At 38.5% G+C, this 13,083-nt stretch overlaps 1 protein-coding gene across 2 annotated transcripts; it reads right to left on the bottom strand.

Annotated features, from left to right (window-relative positions):
* Positions 1 to 9,589: 9,589 nt before the first annotated feature.
* On the bottom strand, positions 9,590 to 12,870 carry LOC105189972 (eukaryotic translation initiation factor 3 subunit G). 2 transcript variants are annotated; one of them, XM_025298181.1, is made up of 4 exons: positions 12,721 to 12,837; positions 10,982 to 11,068; positions 10,211 to 10,660; positions 9,590 to 10,081 (listed from the first exon to the last, which is right to left on the bottom strand). In XM_025298181.1, the coding sequence occupies exons 2-4, from the start codon at positions 11,001 to 11,003 to the stop codon at positions 9,669 to 9,671; spliced, it is 885 nt and encodes a 294-aa protein (XP_025153966.1). In that variant the 5' UTR covers positions 11,004 to 11,068; positions 12,721 to 12,837; the 3' UTR covers positions 9,590 to 9,668. The 2 variants fall into 2 exon arrangements, with proteins under 2 accessions (XP_025153966.1, XP_025153967.1); XM_025298182.1 differs by lacking the exon at positions 10,982 to 11,068 and having other exon boundaries at positions 12,721 to 12,870.
* Positions 12,871 to 13,083: the final 213 nt, after the last annotated feature.

Raw genomic sequence — 13,083 nt, 5'->3', positions numbered from 1 at the left:
TATTTGTACCGTCCGAAGCCTGTATCTCTAACCGTTTAGGAGATATCGAAGGTTAAAGTTTTCTAACCTTTCTCCGTCGATATCCAGCCTTCATCCGTCGATATCTCCGCTTCTATTGGGAGTAGAGGGTCGTCATTGTAGTCCAAAATGTAGGGTTTTGAAAGGGCTTTAATTTGGTACCTGTCCGAAGCCTGTATCTCTAACCGTTTAGGAGATATCGAAGGTTAAAGTTTTCTAACCTTTCTCCGTCGATATCCAGCCTTCATCCGTCGATATCTCCGCTTCTATTGGGAGTAGAGGGTCGTCATTGTAGTCCAAAATGTAGGGTTTTGAAAGGGCTTTAATTTGGTACCTGTCCGAAGCCTGTATCTCTAACCGTTTAGGAGATATCGAAGGTTAAAGTTTTCTAACCTTTCTCCGTCGATATCCAGCCTTCATCCGTCGATATCTCCGCTTCTATTGGGAGTAGAGGGTCGTCATTGTAGTCCAAAATGTAGGGTTTTGAAAGGGCTTTAATTTGGTACCTGTCCGAAGCCTGTATCTCTAACCGTTTAGGAGATATCGAAGGTTAAAGTTTTCTAACCTTTCTCCGTCGATATCCAGCCTTCATCCGTCGATATCTCCGCTTCTATTGGGAGTAGAGGGTCGTCCATGTAGTCCAAAATGTAGGGTTTTGAAAGGGCTTTAATTTGGTACCTGTCCGAAGCCTGTATCTCTAACCGTTTAGGAGATATCGAAGGTTAAAGTTTTCTAACCTTTCTCCGTCGATATCCAGCCTTCATCGTCGATATCTCCGCTTCTATTGGGAGTAGAGGGTCGTCATCCATTGTAGTCCAAAATGTAGGGTTTTGAAAGGGCTTTAATTTGGTACCTGTCCGAAGCCTGTATCTCTAACCGTTTAGGAGATATCGAAGGTTAAAGTTTTCTAACCTTTCTCCGTCGATATCCAGCCTTCATCCGTCGATATCTCCGCTTCTATTGGGAGTAGAGGGTCGTCATTGTAGTCCAAAATGTAGGGTTTGAAAGGGCTTTAATTTGGTACCTGTCCGAAGCCTGTATCTCTAACCGTTTAGGAGATATCGAAGGTTAAAGTTTTCTAACCTTTCTCCGTCGATATCCAGCCTTCATCCGTCGATATCTCCGCTTCTATTGGGAGTAGAGGGTCGTCATTGTAGTCCAAAATGTAGGGTTTTGAAAGGGCTTTAATTTGGTACCTGTCCGAAGCCTGTATCTCTAACCGTTTAGGAGATATCGAAGGTTAAAGTTTTCTAACCTTTCTCCGTCGATATCCAGCCTTCATCCGTCGATATCTCCGCTTCTATTGGGAGTAGAGGTCGTCATTGTAGTCCAAAATGTAGGGTTTTGAAAGGGCTTTAATTTGGTACCTGTCCGAAGCCTGTATCTCTAACCGTTTAGGAGATATCGAAGGTTAAAGTTTTCTAACCTTTCTCCGTCGATATCCAGCCTCATCCGTCGATATCTCCGCTTCTATTGGGAGTAGAGGTCGTCATTGTAGTCCAAAATGTAGGGTTTTGAAAGGGCTTTAATTTGGTACCTGTCCGAAGCCTGTATCTCTAACCGTTTAGGAGATATCGAAGGTTAAAGTTTTCTAACCTTTCTCCGTCGATATCCAGCCTTCATCCGTCGATATCTCCGCTTCTATTGGGAGTAGAGGGTCGTCATGTAGTCCAAAATGTAGGGTTTTGAAAGGGCTTTAATTTGGTACCTGTCCGAAGCCTGTATCTCTAACCGTTTAGGAGATATCGAAGGTTAAAGTTTTCTAACCTTTCTCCGTCGATATCCAGCCTTCATCCGTCGATATCTCCGCTTCTATTGGGAGTAGAGGGTCGTCATTGTAGTCCAAAATGTAGGTTTTGAAAGGGCTTTAATTTGGTACCTGTCCGAAGCCTGTATCTCTAACCGTTTAGGAGATATCGAAGGTTAAAGTTTTCTAACATTTCTCCGTCGATACCAGCCTTCATTCGTCGATATCTCCGCTTCTATTGGGAGTAGAGGGTCGTCCATGTAGTCCAAAATGTAGGGTTTGAAAGGGCTTTAATTTGGTACCTGTCCGAAGCCTGCATCTCTAACCGTTTAGGAGATATCGAAGGTTAAAGTTTTCTAACCTTTCTCCCGTCGATATCCAGCCTTCATTCGTCGATATCTCCGCTTCTATAGGGAGTAGAGGGTCGTACATGTAGTCCAAAATGTAGGGTTTGAAAGGGCTTTAATTTGGTACCTGTCCGAAGCCTGTATCTCTAACCGTTTAGGAGATATCGAAGGTTAAAGTTTTCCTACCTTTCTCCGTCGAAATCTCCGCTTCTACTGGGAGTAGAGAGTCGTCCATGTAGTCCAAAATGTAGGGTTTTGAAAGGGCTTTAATCTGGTACCTGTCCGAAGCCTGTATCTCTAACCGTTTACGAGATATCGAAGGTTAAAGTTTTCTAACCTTTCTCCGTCGATATCCAGCCTTCATTCGTCGATATCTCCGCTTCTATTGGGAGTAGAGGGTCGTCCATGTAGTCAAAAATGTAGGGTTTTGAAAGGGCTTTAATTTGGTACCTGTCCGAAGCCTGTATCTCTAACCGTTTAGGAGATATCGAAGGTTAAAGTTTTCTAACCTTTCTCCGTCGATATCCAGCCTTCATCCGTCGATATCTCCGCTTCTATTGGGAGTAGAGGGTCGTCATTGTAGTCCAAAATGTAGGGTTTTGAAAGGGCTTTAATTTGGTACCTGTCCGAAGCCTGTATCTCTAACCGTTTAGGAGATATCGAAGGTTAAAGTTTTCTAACCTTTCTCCGTCGATATCCAGCCTTCATTCGTCGATATCTCCGCTTCTATTGGGAGTAGAGGGTCGTACATGTAGTCCAAAATGTAGGGTTTTGAAAGGGCTTTAATTTGGTACCTGTCCGAAGCCTGTATCTCTAACCGTTTAGGAGATATCGAAGGTTAAAGTTTTCCAACCTTTCTCCGTCGATATCTCCGCTTCTACTGGGAGTAGAGAGTCGTCCATGTAGTCCAAAATGTAGGGTTTTGAAAGGGCTTTAATTTGGTACCTGTCCGAAGCCTGTATCTCTAACCGTTTAGGAGATATCGAAGGTTAAAGTTTTCTAAACTTTTTCCGTCGATATCCAGCCTTCATTCGTCGATATCTCAGCTTCTATTGGGAGTAGAGGGTCGTCCATGTAGTCCAAAATGTAGGGTTTTGAAAGGGCTTTAATTTGGTACCTGTCCGAAGCCTGTATCTCTAACCGTTTAGGAGATATCGAAGGTTAAAGTTTTCTAACATTTCTCCGTCGATATCCAGCCTTCATCCTTCGATATCTCCGCTTCTATTGGGAGTAGATGGTCGTCATTGTAGTCCAAAATGTAGGGTTTTGAAAGGGCTTTAATTTGGTACCTGTCCGAAGCCTGTATCTCTAACCGTTTAGGAGATATCGAAGGTTAAAGTTTTCTAACCTTTCTCCGTCGATATCCAGCCTTCATTCGTCGATATCTCCGCTTCTATTGGGAGTAGAGGGTCGTCATGTAGTCCAAAATGTAGGGTTTTGAAAGGGCTTTAATTTGGTACCTGTCCGAAGCCTGTATCTCTAACGTTTAGGAGATATCGAAGGTTAAAGTTTTCTAACCTTTCTCCGTCGATATCCAGCCTTCATCGTCGATATCTCCGCTTCTATTGGGAGTAGAGGGTCGTACATGTAGTCCAAAATGTAGGGTTTTGAAAGGGCTTTAATTTGGTACCTGTCCGAAGCCTGTATCTTTAACCGTTTAGGAGATATCGAAGGTTAAAGTTTTCCAACCTTTCTCCGTCGATATCTCCGCTTCTACTGGGAGTAGAGAGTCGTCCATGTAGTCCAAAATGTAGGGTTTTGAAAGGGCTTTAATTTGGTACCTGTCCGAAGCCTTATCTCTAACCGTTTAGGAGATATCGAAGGTTAAAGTTTTCTAAACTTTTTCCGTCGATATCCAGCCTTCATCCGTCGATATCTCCGCTTCTATTGGGAGTAGAGGGTCGTCCATGTAGTCCAAAATGTAGGGTTTTGAAAGGGCTTTAATTTGGTACCTGTCCGAAGCCTGTATCTCTAACCGTTTAGGAGATATCGAAGGTTAAAGTTTTCTAACTTTTCCGTCGATATCCAGCCTTCATCCGTCGATATCTCCGCTTCTATTGGGAGTAGAGGGTCGTCATTGTAGTCCAAAATGTAGGGTTTTGAAAGGGCTTTAATTTGGTACCTGTCCGAAGCCTGTATCTCTAACCGTTTAGGAGATATCGAAGGTTAAAGTTTTCTAACCTTTCTCCGTCGATATCCAGCCTTCATTCGTCGATATCTCCGCTTCTATTGGGAGTAGAGGGTCGTCCATGTAGTCCAAAATGTAGGGTTTTGAAAGGGCTTTAATTTGGTACCTGTCCGAAGCCTGTATCTCTAACCGTTTAGGAGATATCGAAGGTTAAAGTTTTCCAACCTTTCTCCGTCGATATCTCCGCTTCTACTGGAGTAGAGAGTCGTCCATGTAGTGCAAAATGTAGGGTTTTGAAAGGGCTTTAATTTGGTACCTGTCCGAAGCCTGTATCTCTAACCGTTTAGGAGATATCGAAGGTTAAAGTTTTCCAACCTTTCTCCGTCGATATCCAGTCTTCATCCGTCGATATCTCCGCTTCTACTGGGAGTAGAGAGTCGTCCATGTAGTCCAAAATGTAGGGTTTTGAAAGGGCTTTAATTTGGTACCTGTCCGAAGCCTGTATCTCTAACCGTTTAGGAGATATCGAAGGTTAAAGTTTTCCAACCTTTCTCCGTCGATATCCATCCTTCATCCGTCGATATCTCCGCTTCTACTGGGAGTAGAGAGTCGTCATTGTAGTCGAAAATGTAGTCGAAAACTTTAATCTGCGATATCTCCTAAACGGTTAGAGATACAGGCCTGGTTCTGGCACCAAAATAAAGTCCTCTCAAAACCCTACATTTTCGACTACATGGACGACTCTCTACTCCCAGTAGAAACGGAGATATCAACGGAGAAATGTTGGAAAACTTTAATCTTCGATATCTCCTAAACGGTTAGAGATACAGGCCTGGTTCTGGCACCAAAATAAAGTCCTGTCAAAACCCTACATTTTCGACTACATGGACGACTCTCTACTCCCAGTAGAAGCGGAGATATCAACGGAGAAATGTTGGAAAACTTTAATCTTCGTTATCTCCTAAACGGTTAGAGATACAGGCCTGGTTCTGTCCTGTTGTTCCAACTTCTTGGTAAAAGTTAACTGATAGTTAAATCATATTGTCTTCGTTATGCTTGTTTTCCTTCAACTTAGACAAAAACAGAGATATAATTTAACTATCAGTTAACTTACCACGAAGTTGGAACAATTGGCCCTTATTACGAGAGCAGAATGATGTTATATACGTAGTGTCAAATAAGTAGTGATTGTGGCGTAAACACAAATGTCTTGGAAACTTTGAGTTATAATTGAAGAAAAAATGATATAAATGGTGATTGTGAAGAAAAGTGGCAAAAGGTTTCATAAAGTTTGTAAAACAGTATATTAAAGGAGAGTATTAATTATTTTAATATTAATTACTAATAATATGTTAAGTGAAAAATATTTTTAAATTTATGTAAGTTAAAAAAGTTATAAGTGTAAGTTAAAAAACTATAAACCATAATTTTAATAATTCATATTTAATGTTAATTAAGGCTATAAATTTGTCATCGACGTTGAATGAATATATATAATGCTATTATTTGCATAAGTGAGGAATTATATTATTGTGCTCAGCAGAAGTAAGCAGCAGACCAAGTTGAGTGATATGAGTATCTTGTTAAAAAAATATCACTCGACTTGGTCTGCAGCTTATTTTTTACAAGCGCAATAACATAATTTTCCACCTATATAAATGATCCACCTATGAAATGATGATGAGCATTACATATCAGGTGTAGTAAAAAGAAATCCATTATTTTTCCAATAGATGGCTTCAGTTATTTGTATCTCGCGTTGTATAAGTCCGATCGGGTTTCACTAGATGGCGTTAGAAAGATGAGATTTCGTACTAAAAAAACTTTTCTGACAGTTTTGTGATTAGTTGACTCAGTTTTGTTTGAGCGCGCGTCAAAGATGGACACTAGCAAAGAGAAAATACGCTATATTTTACAGTTTTTCTTCGATAAAGACGAAAACGCAAGCCAGGCGGCTGAAAATGTGAATAGTGTTTATGGTCCTGATACTGTAACAGCCAATCACGCGCAATTTTGGTTTCGTCGATTCCGTTCCGGTAATTTCGATGTCAAAGATGCACCACGCACTGGAAGGCCAATTGTCGAAAATATCGATAAAATCATGGACATTGTCGAGTCCGACCATCATGTAAGCACTGTTTCGATTGCCCAAGAGCTAAAGATTGCACAAAAAACCGTTTGGAACCATTTGAATAAGGCTGAATACAAAAAGAAGCTCGATGTATGGGTACCACATGAGTTAACGCAAAAAATCTCATGGACCGAATTTCCATCTGCGAATCGCTGCTGAATCGCAACAAAATCGACCCATTTCTGAAGCGGTTGGTCACTGGTGATGAAAAGTGGATCACTTACGACAACGTCAAGCGAAAACGGTCGTGGTCGAATCGCGGTGAGCCAGCGGAAACGGTGGCCAAGCCAGGATTGACGGCCAGGAAGGTTTTGCTGTGTGTTTGGAGGGATTGGCAGGGAATTATCTACTATGAGCTGCTCCCCTACGGCAAAACTCTTAACTCGGAACTGTACTGTCAACAATTGGACCGTCTGAAGGAAGCAATCGCCCAGAAGCGGCCAGCTTTGGCCAATAGGAGAGGAATTGTGTTCCATCAGGACAACGCCAGGCCACACACATCGATAGTGACTCGCCAGAAGCTCCGGGAGCTTGGTTGGGAGGTTCTTATGCATCCACCTTATAGTCCGGACCTGGCACCAAGTGATTACCATCTGTTCTTGTCCATGGCGAACAATTTTTCTGGTGAAAAATTCGCTTCAAGAGAGGCTTGTGAAAATCGACTGTCTCAATTTTTTGCCAATAGGGACGAGGGCTTCTATGAGAGAGGCATAATGAAATTACCTTCAAAATGGCAACAAGTTGTCGAACAAAACGGCGCATATTTGACCTAAATCGGATTATTCTAACTATGGTAATTAAAGCCTTCAATTTCATGCAAAAATAATGGATTTCTTTTTACTACACCTGATATATATTCATTTAACGTCGATGGCAAATTTATAGCTATAAAATTATTAACATTAAAGAAATTATGGTTTATAACTTTTTTAACTTATACACAAATTTAAAAATAGTTTTCACTTAAAATATTATTAAACAATTAATACTCTCCTTTAATATACTGTTTTACAAATTTTATAAAACCTTTTGCCACTTTTCTTCACAATCACTATTTGTGTTCATTATTTCTTCAATTATAACTCAAAGTCTCCAAGACATTTATGTTTACGCCACTATCACTACTTATTTGACACTACGTATATACCATCATTCTGCTCTCATAATAAGTGACAGCACTGACGTATGAAGCAGTAGTTGTCTTTCTCCTCAAGTTGGAACGCGTTCCGAAATCAACAAAAAATCGATGCACATACCTTTTAGATCACGAGTGTACAAGCTAATCTGAGCTAGACTAGAGAGAAGAAAGAGATGGGTCATGGGCCGTTTTTAGCCGAACCAAGTACGAAACGCTCTCTGTACAACCGTGCATATGAACTACGATGCCAATGTCCACGATTCTTTACTTATTGCGTTTCGATATTCACTGCCAGCACTGAAAATCTATAGTATACGTGATATAAACTATATATTTTCAGTACTAGCAGTGAATATCGGAACGCAGCCAGTATTTACGAACACGCTGCATTTGGAACAATGATTGGCTACTGATATTCTCTAACTTGTTTTGTGTGCAACCGGCCTTAGGCCTGATCTATAATACGTGTCGTAAGTTGTAAGCCGTAAGAATTGGCAAATCACAGTCGATTATTAAAAAAATAATCGGCTATAATTGGTCAGTTTTTACACCTTACAGCTTATAATACATATTGTAAAGTGTGGTCTACAATGGCCGTAAGCAGAAAGAAGTAAGCATGAACAGTAAAGCGTGGTCTACAATGGCCGTAAGCAGTAAGAAGAAAGCGTGAACAGTAAAACTAGCGGCACAGGGTGCTTGTTTTCGTGCTGGATTGCTTGCTGGATGAAAATACTGCGTTCTGATTGGTGCATTTCTATTCATCTTCGGAAATGCACCAATCAGAATGCAGTATTTTCATCCAGCAAGCAATCCAGCACGAAAACAAGCACCGTGTGCCGCTAGCTTAAGAAATGGACCAACCACAGTTGATTATTTTTGTCATAATCGACTGTGATTGGTTTATTTCTTACCGCTTACGCTTACTTCTTACTATTTACTGCCATTGTAGACGACACTTAAGAAATGGACCAACTACAGTTGATTATTTTTGTCGTAGTCGACTGTGATTGGTTTACTTCTTACTACTTAAGGCCAGAGCACAGACTTCTGCATAACGCATAATACACAACGCATAAGAGAATCAACCAATCAGAGTTCTTTATTTTTGTCCTGAGGGAAATGAAGAAAACTAATTGGTTTATTCTCTTATGTGTTAGGTATTATGTGTTATGCAAAAGCCTGTGCTCTTGCCCTTACTGTCAATGGATGCATTCAGTACTACAACTCTTCAGTACTACAATTCTTTTAAATTTAAAAATATACACCAATCAGATGCAAGAGCTCATTTAGCGCCCAGTGAGCGATTGTAGTACTGAATGCACCCATTGTAGACCACGTTTAAAGCGTCGTTTATGTAATAGCGTGTAAATAATTAATAATTATTAATATAAAATAATTATTAATATAAAACAGCAGACAAAGGATTCGGCCTGTATTCACGTTCTAAAACCAACGCTAAATTTAGGCATTTAAATTTTCAGTTGGCATCTAGACGTAATATTCATATTAACTGGACAATTGAAAATTTAATTTAGATTTTTTTAGAACGTTAAATATGGACTGTTATTGTTTTTCTTAATTTGTTTCTGATATCGCAGGAATATGCAATATCTTCCTGTAGATATTTTGTCTCAATACGGTTTGGACACATTTTTCTCGGTATATGCAATGAAAGAACTGAAATTACTAAAGAACTAAAATGATGCTGTATTTATCGGTTGCGTTCCCATCGAGAGTCCAAACCACATCGAAAACAAATGGACATTTGCCGTCTTTATTTTCTTCGAAATTTCTTTCCACAATTTAACTAATTCCATTTACGCTTCTCCTCCTACGTCCATGATCGGCGATTTTTCATTTTTCTTTTTTTTTTAGAGGGATAAGTTCATACTGCTCACAAGATGCGTACAATCTTAAAAATATAATGATATCAAAACCGTTTTGACAAAATGAATTTTATACTTTTTATGTTCGATGTTAGAAATCAGAAGATTTATTAGAACAAACAATTCCGTCATTAAAATGTTGAACTAAAATGAAACTAAAGTGAAAGGGGGGAAAAAATTGAATTCTTGAATAGCTGTGTGAAATAAATTTAATTATTTAATTTACAAATAACAATAAATAAATGGATTTCCCCCTCGTGACTTTACGCAATCTTAATTGTTTGGAACTTGCGGTTTTGACCATTCTACGTTCAAAATAAGATGGTCATATCCATAGCCGTCTAGAGTAGTAATCGCTCTCGCAGCATCAGCTCTATGTTTAAAATGGACGTAAGCAAAGCCTTTGCAGAGGTTGGAAAGCTTTTCTTTTGCTAAGAATTGCTTCACCACAGATCCGAAGGGCTTGACGAGTTCGTCTAAATCCGCATCAGTGGTGCTCTGCGAGAGGTTGGAGATGCGGATGGCTGTCGTGTCGTCTCGTCGCTGCATCTGCATAGAGTCACCTCGTTTGTTGCCGCCGTCGCGCATACCGGGCGGCACGTACTTGCCACCTTGCGGTTTAAGTTCAGCCATCGCACCCGGTACGGCCGTGTTAACGAGCGGCTTCTTGTCGTCGGGTACTTTCCCTGGAACAGAGAGCAGAGCGCGAATTTAGAGATTTACCGACATGACTAGTAACAAATGTATCAACACAAGCATTCCGGTAACAATATTGGGATCGACGTTACATGTTTATATTCTACGTCGTCGCTTACCTCCAGCGAGAACGGTGTCCTTGTACGGACACTTGGATGTCCAATGATCGCCGTTGCAATTACGACACTTGACGACGCCTTTGTCGCCCATGCTCTTCAATTTGTCCAAGGAGTCCTCCTCCACCTTGTTCTCCTCCTCTTTGCTGGAGATAAACTGCATAAATACATCTTCGCCGATAACGGTCGTTGCTGGATTAGGTCCCGGCCTGTCGTCGGCGGGATCGCCGAACTTGGCCCAATTCTTACGCGCTGCGATCGTCTTTGATACTACGCGACGTTCCACCTTGAAAGTACGTATTACTTTCACCTTCTTGTTGTCCTGATTATATTTGTATTCTGTGAGTATTTTGTGGCCATTCTCGTAGATCTCTGACGGTGCGGGCAGCGCTCCTCCCTCTTCTTCGACCTCGTCGGCCCAGCTTGACTTTACCTCGGACGCAACTGGCATTTCTGGAAAAGTTTAGGCACATATGACCACTGTTCTTAATGTGTTGGAGCATGTGTATAATGTGTGTAAATATCAAATCTCAAAATGTTAAGGCAATCAGAGATATTTTCCTTTATGAATATATATTAAATATATTATATATTTTTAATGATATACATCAATCAATGTTATTGAAAAGCTTATTTATCTGTATGACACTATCTGGTAATTGGATGTCGCACAAGTTATATCGTATGGTGGAATAAAATATCTTGTGGGAAGACATGGAAGACTCTGATATTGATATAAATATCTTGGATAAATATCTATTATGTATACTTAACCTATTACAGACATCTCAGTCATCTTATTTTTATAATAAATGAAACGTTATTAGAGAGAGAGAGAGAGCCAGAAAGTGTACACAAACGCTGAAACAAATTAGACATGAAATTATACAATATTTTATTTGTAGAATATTTAATAATATCATTACACAGATGTATCTTATTTAAAATATATTTCTTTGTGAGTAGTACAAAATATGCTACTCATCTGTCTATTGTAATTTCATTTTATCAGAGTATTATTTGATAATTTTTAATAAGTGTAAGTGTTACGTATGTAAAAAACTAAATGGTCACTCTTTGTTATTAGAACTGTATAAAATCTCAGTATTAAAACAGATTCTGTTTATTAGAAACTTTCCACAAATTAGAATGTTGCCAGTTTCTTATTACATTATTGTTCATAAACATATTCCTTGCTTTTCTGGTTACATATTTCTAAATCTTGTACATATACTTTATACATACTATCATATTCAAGTAATGAATACATAATTATATTGGTATTTCCAAGTGTTTTTAAAAATTTATGAATTTTCTCCAATGTCAGTCTGGAGCAAATTAGAGTTTCTCGTATGAAAAATAATGATGAAATCTATCTGAATTTAAACTATCCAATCTAATTTCAAGAATATATCAGATCCAGACAACAAAGAATGACAGAGAATATACAAGATCCCATACAAGGAATACTACCTTGTTATAGTAAATGAATTGAATAATTCCTACAAGTAGTAAGGATGACACTAAAATACTTTAATTTAGTATCTCTTCATGGTACTTATCAAATGAGATATTGATCTTGTAATACAAAACTAAGAATATATAAATATACAAAGTTTTATAAAATCAGACCACAAGCTTTGTAGAGATATAAAGCACATTAAAACAAATATATATTGTTGATATATATTGTACTTTTCAACATCTTGCTTTGACAAACTAGAAATTTTATAAATGCAAAAATAAACAAATGCTGCAAAACTTGGTCCATATTTTATGTTCAAAGTAAGAATAAATTGAAATAAATTAAAAAAGCAACTTTTACGATAAATGTTCAGAAATTTCTATATTAATAACTGAATGTTACAACAATTTCACTTGTAGATCAACAAATTATATAATTTATGTAGCATATAAAGCACAACACACAATATTTGTAAATAATGCATTCTATTTTTTAAGTGTTTAAGCCGAAAATGAAAAACATTTAATATTGTTTGGATTGTGCTAGACGACACGTGCTATGTGTATATAACTTACAATAATGTCGGCAATCAACTTCCGAAAATCACGATTTATCGTAATGTATTTATATAATTTATGTAATAATGTATCTATCGTAATTTATGTAATTTTAACCAAGCAAATGCATGTATTATTTTGATATACGAATAAACTGAATTGATAATAACACGTGTTTAACCTTCTAAGGCCGTGACATGACTATAGTCATCGCTACATGTACTCTTCAGAAAGCCGTGCGATGCTTTAAGGCATCGCGAAGTTATTCGCAAAGATTTTCATAAAGTAATATATATTTTTCTTTATCTTTTTATTCCAATATTTAAGTCTTTATGTATAATTTTGTTTTGTATAGAAAATATGCTCGGCTTGCTGGGAATTGGAGTTAAGGAAAAATTCGTCCGCAAAGGGTTAACGACCAAACGAGGCTAAACATCGCTTTAAAAAGAAAAACGAAGGAAAATGTAATATATTATATATCGAAATATTACCTCTAATAAACTTGAAATCACATTAACAGCAGGCAGACGATCAAAATCGACAATTCACGACGAAACGAGCGAAATGCATATCAAACTCAGCAAACCTTAGCTGCGTTCAGTAGAACAAAATGGTTGCGTTCAGAAAACAAAGTGCTCATTGAGCGCTTAGTAACTATTGGTTCTTACTGTTAGATCCTTACATTCAGACCAGTAACGTTGACGAATTACTCAACCGTTGTGTAACCGTTGTATTTTCTGAACGCAACCAATGGGTAACACGACAGTTTCCCGAAAAATAGCGGAGATAAGGTTGGTATCAACGAAAACTTCTAGACGACATAGTTTTAGTTCCTAAAGGTTAGGAACTAAAAC

The sequence above is a fragment of the Harpegnathos saltator genome, unplaced genomic scaffold (assembly GCF_003227715.2).
Source record: "Harpegnathos saltator strain DR-91 unplaced genomic scaffold, Hsal_v8.6 scaffold209, whole genome shotgun sequence".
NCBI lineage: Eukaryota > Metazoa > Arthropoda > Insecta > Hymenoptera > Formicidae > Harpegnathos > Harpegnathos saltator.
Note: the sequence above shows the minus strand (reverse complement) of the source record. Positions and strands in the feature narration are given on the sequence as shown.